General features: G+C 41.1%; 1 protein-coding gene across 1 annotated transcript in view; it reads left to right on the forward strand.

Moving 5' to 3' along the window:
- LOC122800655 (PC3-like endoprotease variant B) overlaps window positions 1-20458 on the forward strand; it is a 3659607-nt gene that overhangs the window by 3449522 nt on the left and 189627 nt on the right. The window contains exon 10 of the mRNA XM_044069972.1: window positions 18355-18434. Coding sequence (XP_043925907.1) covers window positions 18355-18434 — 80 coding nt within the window. The remainder of the gene's footprint in view (window positions 1-18354; window positions 18435-20458) is intronic.

Here is a 20458-nt window from a genome sequence, read left to right on the forward strand (position 1 = left end):
GAAAAATATGCATTAACACGGAGCACTATATGCTTTACCGGGAGATTTGTTTTCTCCTGCTATATTTGTAGGATACTGACATCATCAGACTTTCCAAAGAGGAATGTACCTCTTGTAATGTGTTTTCCCAGTCTCCAAAAAGGGCACTCCTCTCAAAGGAAATCACACACATACACACACCCCCCCACGCACACACAGTCAGCAATTGCAGGATTCAAACCCCTACCTAACTATGTTATGATAGTAAAAAAAGCTACGCATTAACACGGCACGCTACATGCGTTACTGAGTGATTTCTTTTCTCCTGCTATATTTGTAGGATACTGACATCATCAGACTTTCCAAAGAGGAATGTACCTCTTGTAATGTGTTTTTCCAGTCTCCAAAAAAGCACTCCTCTCAAAGGAAATCGCACACATACACCCCCCACACACACAGTCAGCAATTACAGGATTCAAACTCCTACCTAACTCTGTTATGACACTAGAGAGATACGCATTAACATGGCATATTATATGCTTTACGGGTTTTTTTTTTTTTCCTGCTATATTTGTAGGATACTGACATCATCAGACTTTCCAAAGAGAAATGTACCTCTTATAATGTGTTTTCCCAGTCTCCAAAAACATGGCACTTCTCTCAAAGGAAATCACACACATACCCACCACAAGCAAAGTCTGCAATTGCAGGATTCAAACCCCTACCTAACTATGTTATGATACTAGAGAGATAGGCATTAACACAGTGCGCTATATGCTTTAGTGAATGATTGATTTTCTCCTGCTATATTTGTAGGATACTGACATCATCAGACTTTCCAAAGAGGAATGTACCTCTTGTAATGTGTTTTCCCAGTCTCCAAAAAGGGCACGACTCTCAAAGGAAATCACAGATTCCCCCCAGTCAGTAATTGCTGGATTCAAACCCCTATCGAATGATGTGATGATACTAGAGAAACACACATTAACACAATGCACTATATGCCTTACTGGGTGGTTTTGTTTCTCCTACTATATTTATAGGATGCTGACATCATCAGACTGGACATGGTAATGTGTGTACACTTTGTTTTATGCAATCCGAGGAATGAGCCATGTGGGTCGGCAGGTGTCAATAGCTTGAACAGGACCACATAATTCTTAGCTTGTGTTATCTATCTGTGGACAAATTGACATTCCTTCATATGTCAACACATATTTATGCACAGATTGTTGGTTTTGCAGATACGACATGTATCTGGGATGTTGATAAAGGGCTATTCAAAGTCTATGTGAGACATGTGTAGCTCCGTTCAGTGATGTATGTCCTGGGTGGCTGCCTTGCAAACAGTCTAGCATGTTTGGGAACCATGATCTGCACATGAACATACCACAGTTGGTAGGGTTGTGTGTTTGTCAGCTTCCAATAGCTCTGTTTATGACTTCAACCATGATGGACTCCATGGCCTTGCAAATCAGACTTCATAGGCTTACTGGACTATAATTCCCATGGTGTGTTGTGCACCAACACTTGTGGGGAGAACTATATATTGCTGTAACACATTCAACGGTTCCAGATCCTGTAAGAGAGGGTGAGGCTCAACAGACTGTTCAGGTGCAGGGTCTGTTTGTTCTGTAGTTCATTCATGACACTTATAGGGAAACAATGTAATCCAATTGCTGCCATGCTTTCAACTTTGGGGGGAGCTGTTCACCCATTCTACATGTGATATCTCCAGGTATGATGATAGGGACTTTCGTCAGTGGGAGGTAGGTATGTATATATGGGCCTGTCTGATGTCAGCATTGTCAGTCAGGTACAGTTGGCCCTGACTCAGGACATATATGAGTGTACATTGCTATTTATGACATAGCTGAAGGAGGTGTCATGATTCCATCTGGACTCCTTCGCAGCTACTCTTTACAAAACACCAACAAACCTGAGCACTAATCCCTGTTATACTCTTTTACACACTTAACACCTTACTGATCATTTGTGATCAGTCTACAGAGTATGTCATCATAATATTCTGGCATGTCCAGGGGTCGGTTTTGTGTGTACTCTTCAGTCCAGCTAGTGAATATTGTGATTTTGACACAATGTCACAACTGCTTCATGTACACAGACAACACTCTCCTCCTCCCAACAAACTCAGATATATGTGAGAGATGCAACTATATATACATACAGGAGGCTGAGCTCTCTCGACCCATGACTGGCACAGTCTATCAGGTAGGGGAGGTAACCACACACACCACATATCAGTCTCACATAAACCTATAGCGACAGCAATCAAACCACATTATCACACATTAACATACTCGGAGGCTCCAAATAAACTCTGCCTAAGCAGCAGAGACCTCCAAAGCAGACACACAAACAACTGCTACCCCACTACAATACCCACATATCACATAGTTCACAATGTCAGTGTGCCACACAGTCACTACCCTTCGGGCTAAGCAACACACCTAATACACTTGTAATAGGTGACACATTGTCAGACACACTGACGTCCCACTCACCAGGCGGAACAAGGGGATGGTCACTTTGAGCTGTCTGTTGGGTGCCAGGATCCACCACATAACACATGCACTCAGGTCACTCCAAAGCAAGTACAGAAATTGCTCCATCATTGTCCATGCTGGTGCGTAAAACCTCAGACGTTCCTCCCTGGACCACATGACATGATACATAGAGGAACTCTCTGATCATGTAGGCCAGGCCAGTATGACCCTGGCCTTGTGTAGCATCTTACACTCATCAAGTATGATGTCACAGTATACAGACAAACTTATCACGTTTAACAGTTGGCTAACATATTGGTGTCATTCAAAGGGGATCCAGTGTCTGTCAGCCTGGGGTGACATGCTCGACATGCCACGTAGCTTCGCTATGGACAGCTTGCATCTGTCACCCTTGGACTTTCGAATACTGGCTAAGGCTCTTACTACCACCATAGTGCCTTTTTTAAGCGTGGCTCAAAAGACAAACCCACCTCCATAGACATTACAGAGTAAATGAAACTAAGGGTAATGCTGCTCAACACCAGATGTGTTAACCTCAAATTGCGCCCACTCAGGAGTCTCCTCAGTATGGAGAATAGCGATATCTGTGCACTAACAGACGCCTGGTTCAGGCTCACAAATGCACACCAGCACTACCAGGTTATGTTTCATACCATGCTTTCTGACCACAAGACTCGAAACGGACAACACAAATAGGGAGAGTATCCATATACATCACAGATACACACACCTCCGGGTTAGTAGCACTGCACGAAGCATCGCAGACCATACATATGCAACTAACATTGTGCAAAACTGCCTTTCAGTTTGTTGCCTGCTACAGACCACCCTCCCAAACTCAGGAAACACACTCGGCTTTCCTGGGAACACTGGAGAATATGAAGTTCTCCCCAAACACCATTATGTTGGGTGACTTCAAATACCCAAACATTGACTGGGAATACTACTCAAGCCCCAACACCCTCGCCCAACAGTTGCTACTATTTGTAAACTCATATGCTATGGCACAACCGGTCACCACACCCACAAGAGGGGAAAACATATTGGACGTGATCATCACCAACACGGGGACTCTATGTTCCACACCAGCGATATACCCCTCATTGGTAAGGTCAGAACATACATTTATCTCACTGGACATCCATATCCCATCCCACACCCATCCTGGGTAATCTTGGTGAACTTCTCATAAGCAAATGTCTCACTTCTCCAAAGCAAGGTAGTATCCTTCAGAGACCCTGGGACAGTGGTAAATACAGCTCAGACTGCTGAATCCTTTACATACACATTCTATGGACACCTAGTGGACTGTATGGATCGTGCTATCCCAAATAACAACAAGATTCACTCCTCCAATGGCAGGGGACCTGTCTGGTAGACCCCAGCCATTAATAAGCTATACAATGAAAGGAGGAAGCTACTACATGATAGAGCACAATCCCAGACAGGGAAGGCATCTGTGATCTGTACTAGCAGACAGCTACAATCACTCATGAATTTATCTAAGGCCCGCTTCTAACGGACAATTGCACCAGACACATAGGACAATCACAAGGCCTTCTTCAGTTATGTCAGGAACCTGGGTGGACACTCACTGATATGCTGTGAGTTACTGCATACTGACTAAACATACCCTGAACCCACTGACATTGCCAACATCCTGGCAAACAGGTTCAGTGCAGATATCTCCCCCCATCCCCCATAAGGAGCAACTATCCATCCCAACAGAGTGTAACCTCCCTGACATCACAAATAAACAGGTGAGTGCTGCCTTCCTGAAAGCGGACAACACAGCATCAATGGGACCAGACGGTGTCCCGGCCTACATCTTACACAAGCTTCGTGACAGATGTAACCCTCACATTAAGTCACTGTTCAGTATCAGAGTTACTATAGGATATGTACCCAAGGAATGGCATACAGCGACAGTGGTCCCGCTCCACATAGTTGGTGCCACAACGGACCACAGACAATATCGCCCTATAAGCCTAACTAGCCTGTTCTGCAAAGCTATGGAGTGTATTGTCATGGGACTCATACACATAGACATCGGGAACCTACAGACACTGTGTCCTACACATTTCAGCATTGTTGTGGGCAGATCTTGCCTCTTAAACCTGTTCGTATTCTTTAAACGGTTACCAGGTCCATCGATGTAGGGATGGTTGTCCACACAGCCTACCTGGACCTTGCAAAACCCTTCAACACAATACCCCACTCGGCCATTATGCATAGGCTCACCAGCATTGATATCGACACATATCTCACAGGATGGATTGCTACCTGGATCAGGGATAGCACCCACATGGTCAGTATTGCAGGTGCCATGTCTGACTATACACCAGTTACATGTGGCATCCCACAAGGCTCAGTCCTAGGACCTCTATTGTTCAGTATATATTTGTCTGACATACAGGCTAACACAGGAGGAATATGGCTGACCATGTTCACAGATGACTGCAAACTGGGTGCCATAATCAACTCTCCAGCTGGCACATGCATACTCAAACAGGGTCTCATAGAGATGGATGACTGGTGCCTGAGCCATGGCCTACAGCTAAATGCCATTAGTTGCATAGTCATCCCCTTTGGGAATAACAACATGCCCACACATTACCACATAGGTAGTAATCCATTACATACGGTAAGAGTTGTTAGGGGTTTGGGGACATGACTTGTTCGTACTGTCACCTTTGACAATCACATTGCCGAAGTGGTTAGACAGACCTTCTATATAGCCCACCTTATCCCATATGGTTTCACATCTAGATCAAGTGAAGTCATCGTGCCCCTATACTCATCACGACCATGCTTGGTTACAATGCCACATTTGGGATGTACCTTACCCGACACCTGCAGCAACTGTAATGGCCACAAAAGTTCCTCAACAAGCAGATCTAGGGACTCACACGGATGCCCTGCACAGTTCGGATACAGTAACTCCAGCTCTACTCAGTCGCTTACCGCCTACTCAGATATGATGTGTGCCTGTTGTTTATGGAAATACCCAACCCAGAATTAATGGACATGCTCCACCTCAGGATATCCGACTCCCTTGGAGCTACACACTCAGCACAGATGTTAATAGGACATGCTGGAGGGACAGATTCTTATTCCAGAGGCTCCACTCACTCCGAATTGTAATCCCAGTTTTCCATAGGCAGAGCCACCCACTGACCACCTACAGGAGACATCTTGACAACTGGATGGGTGATCGTATGTTTACCCCTGGGATATCTTCTGGGTCCCTGCTAGACAGAGGCACACTAGACTAAACGTACATGGGCTATCTTGTGTGACCTACTATTCACAGGCACAGTGTAGTAATCTGACAGGGTTGTGAAAGCCAAACACACTCTGGCTAGGCTTGTACATGCCCTAGGGCAGATAGCCTAGTATCGACCTCTGAACCTATGATAATGTTCGGAATGCACAATGTTTATTGCTGATACTGTTTGCAGGTTTTTATCGTCTTTGCTTTCCCAGTTTCTATGAACAACTTAGGTATCTGCAGAACATATTTGATTATGACAGGGTTTCACTATATTATATATGTGTCTGTTGTCATATAACTGTGTGCACAGGGCGGATTGCTGGATAGTGAGAGGTTCCTGGGTTAACACATGCAACTGCCAGATTTGTGTGGCCCACTGCTGTACTCAGACATGGCCTAAGTGTGTGAGCATGCCCAGTTCAGGCTTTCCGTGTTTTGTTGCCTGACATTTGTCTCATTTATTCAAGTGTGTGAGCATGCCCAGTGTGACCTTTCAGTATGTTGCTGTCTGAGGTCCACTACATTTGTTGATGTGTGTGAACATGACCAATACTAACATTTATACTGTGTGTGTTGAAAGTCAGGTTCTATTCTTACTGCAGGACTCACCTTTGTGTCATAACTCGACAGGGATTATGCTGTGCCTGCAGGGTTTAAATGAGATACTTTGCATAGACTTATCAACATTTCTTCATACAGACTGACCACTGCAATACTGTCATGGGTTAGTGGTTCAGTACTATGACTATCGTGCACAGTATCCTGGGTTTGAGGCCCATCACTGCTTTATACTCTCATACTGAGCAGACCAGACTGCTTAAGGGCCAGTAGAGCAAATATGAGCATGTTGGCTTTTGTTCAGCTATGCCCTACTTAGACCAAGCTTGTCCGACATTGCTCAATATTAACCAACATTGCTGGACGTTGTCCAATATTACTCAACATTGGCCACAGTTGTGCTAGTTGGGGTGTGCGATTTTGTTTACATATACTACATGGTGGTAAATGCTGTTTAGCACTGCTTTATATTGCTTAACACATGGCAATCATGCCTCAGGTGGTGCTGCAGGGCTGCCTATGTCAGATGCACATACTACACTCCCTATACATGTTTGAAAGCAGGTAGTGTCAACTTAGGCATCCCTTTTACTATATGTGCGAGTCAGAGAGAGGTATCATTTCCAGAGTTCCTACTAAGCCAGTGTATGTGCTATGCATTGCCTCTTTGCCAAGGCCAAAGCATACTGGGCACACCTCCTTCTGCCTACTGGGGCAGGCTCAGGTTGTTCCTCCTCCGAGTCACGCTCTGCCTGTGATGGCCTTGGCAATGGTGGGGGGCTGTTTGGCCCAGGCCTATGCTGGTCCTGCTGCAGCTGTTTTCGCAGGATCATATTATGTAGCATAGCACATACCATGACAATTTGGGTACATGTAGTTGGTGAGTACTGCAAGGCTCCACCAGATGTGTCCAGGCACCAGAATCGTGACTTGAGCAGCCCAAACAGACGCTCAATTACATTTCGTGTTTGTGCGTGTGCCTCATTATGGCATTCCTGTTCAGGTGTGTGTGCGTTTCTGATGGGTGTCATCAGCCAAGGCTCCAGTGCATAGCCAGCATCCCCCAGTAGGTGACCATGTGGGATGTCCCCATTGGCAAATGTCTGCTACAGCTGCATCAGATGCCAGATATGGGAATCATGGTAGCTTCCAGGGCAGCCAGCACACACATTCAGTATTATGCCCTGGGCATCACACATGACCTGGCAGTTGATGGAGGGGAAGCCCTTGCGGTTGAAGTAGACCCTACCCCGCTCACTGGCTGGCTGGAGCTTTGATGCATATGTGCGTGCAGTCTACTGCACCCACTACCTCAGGGTATTCCGCTATTTGTTGGAAGTGACGCATATTGCTGGCCAATACCTCACGGGAATTGGGGAAATATACATGATCACCGACATGTGCTGACATGGCATCCAGGAACTGGTGCAGTACCCTGGATGCTGATGCCTGTGATATCCCCATCATATCACCAGTTGGTCTCTGGAAGGTACCTGTTGCTAATATTCTTAGGCCAACACATACCTTGGTTTCCACTGGGATGGGTTCTCCTCTGTTGGTTCTGTTTGTGAGGTGTGGCCTGCACAGCTCAAAAAATTTGCTACAAGAGGTCTCTGTCCACTCTATAGTGCTCCACTATCTCCAGTTCATGTAGCCCCTGGTAGGGTATCCTGGGCCTGTACACTCTTCTCCATCTCCTCACTGTGGGTTGTCCAGCAGCATTTGCATTGTCACCACCCTCAGCATGTTGCATATGTCGCCTTATAACAGCAATGGCAGCCAGACCTCCCAACCGTCCCGAATTACTCATTTTTTTCTGAGTTTTGGGGTCCAAATGAAGGGGTGCCACGATTCCCGATTGGCACCCCTTCATTTCTGATTTCTTTGCTTTTGTTTTTTTTTCTTTTTTTAATTTTCGCGCTGTCAGAGCTGATGTCATCATGTGCATGATGACGTCGGCTCCGTCAGCACTACCAGCCAGTCGGAACTGAGCTCAAGGAGCTCACATCATCATTTCCGGCTGGCTGCAAGCAGGCGGGACGTGCCTTGCCGAGAATTTGAAAGAAGAGCACTACCAGCCAGTTGGTTATAAGGGAAGAATGCTGGATTTAAATCTGCTGCCATTTCGGACAGAAACGTGAGGGAAGAATGCTGTCTTCAAATCTGCTGCCGACTTTTGCTCTAGGTAAGGATGTGTGTGCCACCGTAGGGAGATAGAGTAACTCAGATTCAGACAGTGTTACTTAAAAGTTTAACAATCAGCAGCGCAGCAGCAGAGTTAATTAGAAATTTAGAGTTAATAGTCGGCAGCAGCAGAGTTTCCACATGCTCCCAGGTAAGGGACTATTAAGAACAGAGTTTGTCGGTTGTGCTGTAAAATGGAAAGCAGGATCATTCATTTAAAGTCCATTGTGCTGTGTTTAATTCTAATTCAATGAGGTCATTCATTTAAGTCCATTGTGCTGTGAATTCAGGTTCATTCAATGTCTGTTGTGCCACTGCCGGATTCAGTGTGTGCAGGTTCATTCAAAGTCCATTGCGCTGTGTTTAATGCTAATTCAGTGAGGCCCGTTTTCAAAGTCCATTGTGCTGTTTTAATTTAATTCAATGCTGCTGACATTCTAAGTAAAAGTTTGTATTTAATTCAATGAGGTCCATTTTCAAAGTCCGTTGTGCTGTAAAAGAAAGTCCGTTGTGCTGTGTTTAATTCAATGAGGTCCATTTTCAAAGTCTGTTGTGCTGATTCAAATCAATGCTGCTGCTTCTGTAACGGAAAGTCCATTGTGTTGTGTTTTAATTCAATGCTGCTGCTGACATTATTATTCTTCTGTTGTGCTGTGTTCAGTTCTAATTCGATAAGATTCATTCAAAGTCCGCTGTGCCAGGTTCAGTGTGTGCAGGACAGGTTAATTCAAAGTCCGTTGTGCCAGGTTCAGTGTGTACAGGACAGGTTCATTCAAACCATTTTCAAAGTCTGTTGTGCTGATTCAAATCAATTCTGCTGCTTCTGTAACAGAAAGTCTGTTGTGTTGTGTTTTAATTCAGTGCTGCTGACATTTATCATTGAGGTTCATACAAAGTCAATTGTGCCAGGTTCAGTGTACAGGACAGGTTCATTCAAACCATTTTCAAAGTCTGGTGTGTGTGTGTGTGTGTGTGTGTGTGTGTGTGTGTGTGTGTGTGTGTGTGTGTGTGTGTGTGTGTGTGTGAGTGTGCGTGTGTAAGGTTACCTAGGCTCAAACCCTGTACCTTGCTTACAGGTGACAACAGCCTAAATTCTCTACCCACACCACCACTGTCCAAAGTTTAACAGAGTATCTGGAATGTTTGCCTCATACTTTGGTGTGTGTTTCTCTTAAAATTTGTGTTTTTTTGGCAGATCATTAACAACTGAATTTATTAAATAATTATAGCCATTTAAGTTTGTCTTCCTATGTTTCAGGAAACTCATGGTAACACCAAAACATTTTATTCTAGCAATTTTCTAAGATTATACAAGCAATGTTATTTTATTCTAGCAATTTTCTAAGACTATACAAGCGATGTTTAAAATGTGCCCCACTCCCTGGTTTTGGGCTTTTGTCTCCTCCCCCTAATAAATGTTGGCTTTTTCCAGATTTCTTTTGCTGCAAAGCTCTTCAGGGGAAGAGAAGTTTAAGGCTGTTTATGTTATGTCTGTTTGGATTCTTAGTAGCATAACCGGTAGTATACTTGCATTTGATGAAGAAGGCTGTGGGTTCTACTCCCACAGTATGTAACTGGATTATGGGGCTGTATTTTGGTTTTCTGTTCTTCAGTTTGCATTTGAAAGTTGGTATCCCACAATTCCATTGGAGTGGGTGGGGGTTACATAATGTATGCAAATTCTATGTTAATCAGCATACAGATTTGTACCTATTTTTCATGGGCCTTTGTCCAGATTTTTGATATTTCCAGGTTGAGAGGTATGATAGCAGCCCCTAACATTCCTTTGTCTCAGTAAAGCTTTTTCAGTTTTCACTTGTATTAGCTTACTGCAGTGTTGCAGTGTCTCTTGAGAGAAACATAATGGACTGTTGTTTGCAGAGTTTTAAGTGCTGGGCTGGGCTGGGCTTGTGTACTGCCTGTGTAATTGCCTGATTCTGATTGTTTTCACCTGCTAGCTCTGCTAGTACTCCCTGCTAGCTTCCTACTATTTGTTGTGCTTCCTTTTTCCTTTCTGTTTCCTCGGGGGGGGGGCAGAACTGTGCACACAAGCGCAAACACACGCACACCAGCTCACATGCGCGCACACTTGCTTACACGGACTAAAACTTGCTTATTCTTGTTAAAATGCATGCACACCGGTGCAAACGCACTTATAACTCTTTAAACAGCCTTATACATGCTTACTCCGGCTTAAACGCGCGCACTCACGCTTACACGCGTGCACACTGTCTTACTCGGGTTTACAGGCGCGCACACGCATGCATACCCGCTCAGCAAGAAACTTTAGTGTTATCCACGGCATACACCTTCAATTTCTTGCCTTTACCTAGCCTACCTGTTGACACACCTCTTTCAATGATATGTAAATGACAGCTGACACATGCCACTCTGCTCCAATGAGCTTCACTTCATTCATACATACCCCCCTCGTGATGTCACCTATCTTCTACTCTGTTACTCCCCTTATCCTACTCCTACACTCCACTGACTGTGCTCATTTGCTATGTAAACATGCAACTCACTATCTTAACCCTCATTTACATAGGATTGCCTACTAATGTTTGGTTACATCTCTTAGACTGAGCTTCCCCCCTTAGCAACCTCTACTCGGTGGCCATGTTGTCTTCAGCCTGCCATTCACTTGCATTGTAAATTCATATTAGCATTAAAATCCACATTTGTGGATCTTCATTATTGATTTTCTGGTTTTTAGAGCTCAGACCGTTTGCGCGGCGCTGCACTACGCTTAAACCCCGGAGATCGGGATGAAAAAAAAAAGTTATTTTTTTTTATTTTGCATCACTTAACATTGCCAATGGCCATATTTTTGGCCATTGGCATGCTTACTCATGTAAATGCATTCTTTTTTTGGAGCTGTCGTGGCTTCATTTTGCTATTTGCAGAACTGTACTCAGTTGTCAACTGAGTACATTTCTGCAAATAACACTACTCCTACTCGGAAGGTTTGGGTTTCCTGGATCGCAAATTTACCTCATTTGCATAGCTTTCACCTGCAGTTGAGGTAATTTGCATATCCAAGCCCTGTCCGTGTAGGACTCGTTTAAGGAGCTCTGTTGCACGCCCCTACCGGCTGTTCCTGGATCGCTCAGCAGACATGTTGGCTGCATGGAGTCTTACTCTACTCTTAGACTCCATGCAAGCCTTCGTGAATCCGGCCCTCAGACTTCTGGGAGGATAGAACACAAAAAATGTACAGCATTGAGATATTAAAATAAAAAGGAATCAATGTCACTAATTAAAGACTATCAATTGCCATCTAAAAAATCCATTTACAAGCATTGTTTAGACCAAAAGGAAGTAATGATTAAATTTTAAAATACAGATACTTTATTTGTATTGTAAAAAGCTACTAGTACACTACTCTTATCCTGCATTCCAGTGAAACTACTCCATAGCAGAGACTTTTAATTCATTTGTATTAGTTTCATGATGTGCAATAAAATGTACAGCCTAGGGGCTAGCCTAATTTCCAAGCATATATTTCTAAGGTGTTCTTTTATTATCATAAGAAAGGCCCTTTTAGTTTCATCTACATAAAATAAATTACTTGTACATTCAGTAATATAAAAAAATGACAGCACAGTGATAACACCCATACTGCTCCTTAATGTCTGGTTTTATACCATTATTCTTCTGAAATCTGGAATAAGCAAAAGGACAAATTATGCAATCACACTCACTCAACGTATTAATTACATTACACTTAGGCATTACAAAATAACTACAACACAATGTACTACTTACACTTTTTTTCCAACAGAAAAAGAAAAAAAAAATAGAAGAAGCAATGAGTAAAAAAAAAAAAAATATATATATATATATATATATATATATATATATATATATATATATATATATATATATATATATATATATATATATATATATATATATATATATGGGTTCCATACACTAGATTGAATTTTCACTAATTCAAAATAGTGCATGGAATGCTCACTGCAGCGAAAGTGCACTTAATCGAAAGTGCACTTACGCGAAGTTCAGTACAACGAACGGGTGTTGTACTGAACTTCTGTGCAGTACTCATGGACCTTAGGGTTAGGGCACAAGTCATAGTAAGGGCTATCCCCTTACCATGACCCGTGCCCTAACCCTAAGGACCGTGGCAACTGCAGCACAGTGAAGGACATAGCAATGTCCTCCACTATGGTGTGATAGTCACAAACCTTAGGGTTAGGGCATGGGTTAGGGTAAGGGGATAGCTTTACTAACTTTACCCTTACCCTAACCTGTGCCCTAACCATAAGGTACATGACTATTGCACCATAGTGGAGGACATAGCTTGTTTTTTATGTCCTCCACTGTGCTGCGGGGGTTTCGGTGAAGTGCACTTACACAAAAGTTCACTTTCGTTAAAGTGAACTTTCGCAGAAGTGAGGCTTCCTATTACAAGTTCGAAGTACTGAACTTTTGTTCTTGTAATAGGAATCCATATATATATATATATATATATATATATATATATATACGGGTCTACTTTTCATCGAATACCACGTATTCGAAAAAGAGCAGTAGACTGCTCAGTTACGCGAAAGTGCACTTATTCGAAAGTGCACTTTCGCGAACTCAGCTTCAACGAATGGATTGCACCATAGTGGAGGATAGCAGGAAAACATGCTATGTCCTCCACTGTGGTGCGGTAGTCACGGACCTTAGAGTTAGGGCGTGGGTCATGGTAAGGGGATAGCCCTACTAGCTATCCCCTTATCATGACACACACCCTGACTCTAAGGTCCATAACTACTGCACTAAAGTCAGTAGTAGCCCGTTCGCTGAAGCGGATTTCGCAAAAGTGCACTTTCAATTAAGTGCACTTTTGCGTAACCCAGGCTCTACTGTGCGAGTTCGAAGAAGTGAATTTTCAAACTTATACAGTAGACCCATATATATATATATATATATATATATATATATATATATATATATATATATATATTAACATTATCATCCATTCTCAGTATCTTCAACTTGTTTTACAGTTTACCAGAGGTGGTATTTGTACTAACTAAAGGGAATATAACTAGCACATGGGGAAGTACCACTACTCTTTTTGATAGCTATTGTGGTATCTTTTGCATCCAGGTAAGCTGCCACCAGCTCCGACAGATAGCATGTAGGTTTAACATCCCATGCAAACTACAATTCTTCAGAGCACCATGAGTCTATGATCCTGTGATCATCTAAGGTATTCATCACTTAGTTGCTTAGGAAACTGATGAGATAGACAGCTAGTTACTGAGATTTAGACAGCTAGACAAAAGTCATAGATGGATAAAGTGATAGGTGGGAAGTGCGCGCGCGCGCGCACACACACACACACACACACACACACACACACATATATGCATACTGTATATACAGATAGATATGCACATAGACACAGGCAAATATAAAGAGAGATGGATAGATATACTGATGGATAGATAGATAGATAGATAGATAGATAGATAGATAGATAGATAGATAGATAAAGAATACAAAAGTAACCAAATATCCTACAGGTATCATAAAGAAAGTTAACTGTTAGCAGGAGAATGCTGTACAGCTTGACATACTGAGGAGCTAACACTGTTGCTTTTCTTTTTTGCTTACATGGCTTGGTCTGTCCTAATGTAGTTATTTACCATATTCACAATAGTGTAGGTTAGTGTTTGTAAATATTCTTAGAGTCACCACAAGTGTTTTCTTTTTTAGGGAATAGTTCTGTGAACCTGACAGCCTTGTACTATGTTACAAATTCATTCTGTTTTTTTCATTCATTCATTCATATTCATGAAATGAGAGATTTTTGATAAATTATAGGACTGTTAGTCAAAATATTAATGCTCCTAAAAACTAAAGCCTTATAAACTGATCTTGTAACAAAAACAGTTTAATTTGATACCACTTTACTTATCTTTGCCCGTTATGTAAAGATTCAGGTGAACTGTCATATTTTTTCTATACATAACTTAGCATGTATCTGTTTGTAATATAATTTCTGATATGTTTATCTATAATACCCTTTTGAGCCCTAGAAATCACATATACTCACCTTTATTTTCCTGATTTTTCAAGAGAAATTTAAATCTTCAGTTATTTTTAGGGTTATAATTTTATGAAAAGAACATTTTGCATATGTTTTTGTTCACTGTACAAACGATTTAAAAAGAGTTGCTGAAAACTATTCTTTAAATAGCACTTGGACTTTTATAGTAACTATAATAGTTAGCAAACTATTTTCTTATCCACACAGATGTCACAGCTAGTACAGAACAGTTGCTCTCCTCTGTTCCCTTCTCTCATTCTCCCAGAAAGCCAAAGCTGTTTTAATGCAATAATTGTTTCACAAATTGACACAAGCATCACTATTTGACAGCTTGTTCAAACTATCTACCACCCTGTCAGTGAGAAAAGGTTTATTAATATCCAGTATGAACCCAATCTACTGGGCATGCCCCCTCCTATCTATCTTATTTTTGCTTTCTTTCCATCCTTATCCCATCACATTTTCTTGCTATCTTCTTAGGTACCCAAATATTATCTTCACATCTCCTCTTTATCATGGGAAAAGAGGTGCATGTCTCTCATCAAATGGCATTTCATCTGCTCCATCAACATTTTGGTTGCTTTTCTTTGTAATCTTACAGTGGTATAACCCATTTCTCCCTATAAGGCCTCCAAAAATGAATACAGTACTCAGATATAGTCCCATGAGTACTTACTATGGTGGAATCATGCCTTTCCTATCTGGATATTATAGACTTAAGTACACACCATTAAAACAGAGTTTACCCCTGCTGAATCTATTCAACAGTGAGCCCATTCTTCATACATTCTGCAATAGTAATCCAGGTCTTTTTCTAATTCTTGGTTCTTGAGACTATCCTTTCCTTTTAAATATATATAGACAGTAGCCTGGGATCTTTTTAGATAACTGCCAAGCTTATACACACACAAATGCACAGCCTGATGTCATCCACAGAGCAGAAGACTCAGTTTGCTGTGCTATGCCCAGTGTGAGGTCAGAAATTAAAACAAATAGGACAGATATATATGAGACACAGTTCGTTGCCTCTCTCTCCTGAGATCTTCCACTTCCTGCCAGCCTCTAACTCTCACCCTTCATTTACTTTTGCAATGCTTCAAGGACAACAGTCCAAATTACAGTAGAACCTCTGTAAGTTAACCACTCAAGGGACTGCAACAAACTACATACGGAGATGGTCAACATAAGGAACTAGGCTTACTGTACTGATATGTACACATACTTAAATTTCTTGTACAGCTTTTATTAGAGAATATCACACAAAATCATACATAGTCAAAACACAGTAAATTCATGCATACAGTATCATACAAAATCAATACATTTACTGTTTTCTAATGGTTTAATCATTCTTTCTGAAAAAAGAGTCAATGTTGGTCTGTTTCTTATTCTTTTTATGAAGGTAAGTGGAGAAAGCACTCTCGACGCTGGCTACACCACACAGCATACCTGGGCATTTTTCCACAGTAAATGACTTTAACTGCATTATCAGATGGCTGAAATACTCTTCTTTTGGGGACTATGCAATTTCTGTGTCATCCTCACTTGCTTCTTCCACTTCATCAGCTGCTTCATGCACTTTTATGTTGGTCTGTACTTCGGTCAATATCATTTGGGAAATTGCTTCTGGGTCAGGTTCATTACAGGCTGCCATCTCATCATCTATTGCAACAAAACCTTCAAAATATACTCCTTTGAATTTCACCATGAGAAATGGACTGTCTGATGGAGTAAAAACTGTGCTCTTGGGTTGTGACAAATCCAACTTTCTTGAAATACTTCTGTATCGTTTCTGGCTGAAATTGTTTCCAAGCAGAACTGATCCAGAGATCAGCATCCAGAGCATTAACTGATGCAGCGAATGAAATTGTTTCCACAAACAGACTACAGGTTTGTGTTTTAGTAATGACCCACTGCAGGAGCTGGGCTCAGTAGTGCATTTTAAATGTTTTGATGCCTTGGTCAAGAGGTTGGATTTCTGAGGTCATGTTTGGAGTCAGAAAGTTCAGTGTCACGTTTGTGAGATGATTCACTTGCGGATGGCCAAGACAGTTGTCTACTGTCAGTAGAATAGACCCTTTCTTCTTCTTAATTTCTCGGTCGATACCCCTTACCCACTCCTCAAATAGGGCACCAGTCATACATGTGCATTTGTTTGATCTCTTCTCCAGGCTTCAGATTCTTGAATGCATGTGGCTTTGCTGATTTACCAGTTACCAAGGGCTTTAGTTTCTCTCCGGTTGTTTGGAAAGTTTTCCACTCTTACATTTGTCACCTTGCATGACAAGGCTCCTGTCAGGCATCACCTTGAAAAAGTCTGCACACATCAGCATTAAAGATGTCATCATCTTTGAAGCCTCTGGTGAAGTTTGGGAACTTTTTGATGAACTCTTCCACAGCTTCTACTGGAACTTCATTATATTCACCACACAAGACTTTCTGGGAGATCTTGTGTTGCAGTTTAAATTTCTTGAGCCAACCACTTGATGCTTGTAAATCTGCCACCCCAAATCCTGTACAAATTTTTTAGCAAATTCTTGGATCATTGGCCCAGAGATTCGGGCATTAACTGCCCTCATTTGTTTGAACCAGCTTAATGTGGCTTCATTGACTTCATCTAGAGTTTTCCTCCTTTTCCACTGTATGTCTCTGCTTTCCTTGCCACATCTCTGCAAGTACTCATGTTTACATTTTTGGATGTTGCTAACTGTGGTCTTGCTAACACCAAAATCTTCCGCCGTCTTTCTTTGTCTGCTGCTTTCCAGAAAATGTAAAAGATCAACCTTTTCCTTCAGTGTCAGCTCTTTGAATTCTTTCCTTTGGGCCATCATGTCTCGATTAACTGTAAAATTGTTCATTAATTGTAGGATGTACCTACAGTTCAGACCAGTCCTTCACGTTGAAAAAATCTTCAGCAACACGTGATAAACAATAGGATGTTAGGCCTAATCCAACACATAGTAATAATAAAACATGAAAAAAGAACTTACATGAAAGAAAAAATAATACAACTAAGTGGCAAAGTCCACACCTTCTACCCATTGTTATAGAGTGGACTCAACTGGTCAAGTTATAGAGAGTAAATTAATATTGTGTGTCACAGTCCAAGTAGTCAAGATACAAGTTACAGAGGTGGTCAATATAGAGAGGTCGGTCTTCTATTGAATACATGTGGTACATGTCCGGTCTATGAAAATTAGGTCAACTTAAGGATGTGGTCAATGCAGGGAGGTGGTCAACAATGGAGGCTCGACCGTATATCATTAGAGGTCTGTTTCTACCTTCTAGGCCTTACTGTAAGTCATTACTAACCAGTAAAAGAAGGATTTGGAGATGTGTGTGTGTGTATGTGTGTGTGTGTGTGTGTGTGTGTGTGTGTGTGTGTGTGTGTGTGTGTGTGTGTGTGTGTGTGTGCGTGTGTGCGTATGTGTGTGTGTGTGTGTATGTGTGTGTGTGTGTGTGTGTGTGTGTGTGTGTGTGTGTGTGTGTGTGTGTGTGTGTGTATGTGCACATGTATGCTATGAAATACTTGTTCTTTACCACAATCTCACTGGCTAAAAGGAACCTGAATATTGTGTTACACAAGAAGGAAAAAACATGTTCTGCTATTTATTCCTGCAGTTAATATGTCTGATGCATCCTAAGATTAATTAACAGTATCTTGTCTGAATGCATTTAGTGGTGATCACTCTCAGGCCTGCTTATGTAAGTGTACATTTACAATATAATCAATGAACCTTTTTCTTTATTTTTTTCAGGATCTATATGCAAGCTTTGACCTTCGTGATGCTCATGGCCTTTCCCATGACCCAACTCCACCCAGTGACCTCAGAAGTGGGTAAGAAATTTGTGTTTTCTTGCTGAAATAATGTCACAGATTGTCAGATTCAGGACACGTTTAAACAAATTCTGGAAACTAGTACATTATAAGTAAGTAATCTTATAAGCATAATAATTGTTCCAATGTTATTCTGTAATAGGGCATGAAAGTGAACATTTTCATATCAGTTTTAAATATATTTCTACATTTCTCAGTGGGTGGAAAACAATTTTTTTTATCATGTTTTAGATACTGAAGTTTACCTCTCCACACCTCCTTGCAATACATATTTGTTGTTAAACTCTCTGGTTCACATTTTAAAGGTCTAGGCATGCCCACCAACACCTTCTTTGTAATATATAGTTTGTGTAGTTATATATGGTTGTCATCTTTGGATCTAGCCAAATACTTAATGGGAGACCATGCAGATTTCAGAGATGCTGCTAATCAGACGTATGCATGTACCTCCCGTTTACCTGTTCAAATCTCTGAAAACACTTCATCGTGTGAATAAGCAAGGGGCTTAGTGCTTCAGAGTTCTTAACTTGTCCAATTCACATACTGATCAGAAACTCAAACAACTTAGAAGGTAGATGGTCTTGTTATGTTCCTGGAATCCACCAGAATTATTAATAGAATACATTCTCTGGACTTCTTACCCACCCATGTAAGATAGGAAGGTAGCCAAAAGATTTGTTAGCTGTTTTTCTCAAAGACAATAATCAAATTCAGGCCAACAACAGCACTGCTCATGAAGGCAGTGTGCTGACCATTCTTGTGTTATTGTTCCTGAAGTGGGTATCAAGGTTTATGTCCCACCACCAACAAAAACACTGCTTTCTTAGAAATCAACAAATGCCAGGAAATAGGAGTTTAATGTCACTGTGAATAAAGCAAAAAAAAAAAAAAAAAGAAAAAAACATGATCAGGGTTTGAAACCTATAGAAAACTTTTGTTAAGAATGACCTGCATTTAAGGAGAGGGTCTACATTTGTAAATGGTCAGTAATATTAACCGAGCATAATAATTGATAAATGCTGAACACACTGATATGTTTTATTATGTGTATGCTATTTTTTTATGAATTGTCTCAAAATTAGAACACTTACCACAAATGTTCCATATATATATATATATATATATATATATATATATATATATATATATATACAAACACACACACACACACACACACACACACACACACACACACACACACACACACACACACACACATACATAAATAAATAAGAAGTAACATTTTGCAAGTTGGAATTTGGCTTATTGAACACAAAAAGCTTAAATAAGCAAACCAGGTCTTTCTTTTATTTTTTGACAAATTAAACACCTAACTGTGATTATTAACACATTTTTAGCACACCTTTAGACTTAGACTCATTGACTGCAAACCAAGTGTCTAGAGCTGAAGGTACCTTTGAAGAAGTATTAATTTACAATAATAACTAAGAATATACAAGTACAGGGCTGGCCATGCAACCTTTCTGTCTCCAACAGTGGTCAATATGTATGGAGATGCTTCCAGTTCTACAGCAAGTGCTGCCACATGTCTAAGGCCAAGTGGAAGATTTGGTAAAAATATTATATTTGTAAGTTTAGACAAAATATTTAACTTATGTGAAATCTCTTTGAGTTTCTTAATTAATCTTTTTTCAGTTAGAGTGACCCTTCAGTATTATTAAATTGGTTCTGGTTTGAAACCCTGAACATCAGAATGCTAAGGCATCTAAATTCAAAAACTAAAGCCCAAATCTCAAAAATGTTAAAACTTAAACTGCAATCAATTTTCAGTTCCCTGTGTGGAGATGTAATCCTTTTACCTCCTACATGCTGAACTTATATAAACCAACTCTATGGTTGCAGCAACTTGAGGAATGAAGAAATCTCCCAAAACTTATAATCACTGACAGTGCATACTTAGAAATCACAATTGCAGGGATTAATTTGTTTTGATCACTGACAGTGCACACTTAGAAATCACAAGTGCAGGGATTCATTTGTTTTGATCACTGACAATGCACACT

This window comes from Protopterus annectens, chromosome 1.part0 (genome assembly GCF_019279795.1).
Source record: "Protopterus annectens isolate FY-2018-M chromosome 1.part0, PAN1.0, whole genome shotgun sequence".
NCBI classification, from domain to species: Eukaryota; Metazoa; Chordata; order Ceratodontiformes; family Protopteridae; genus Protopterus; species Protopterus annectens.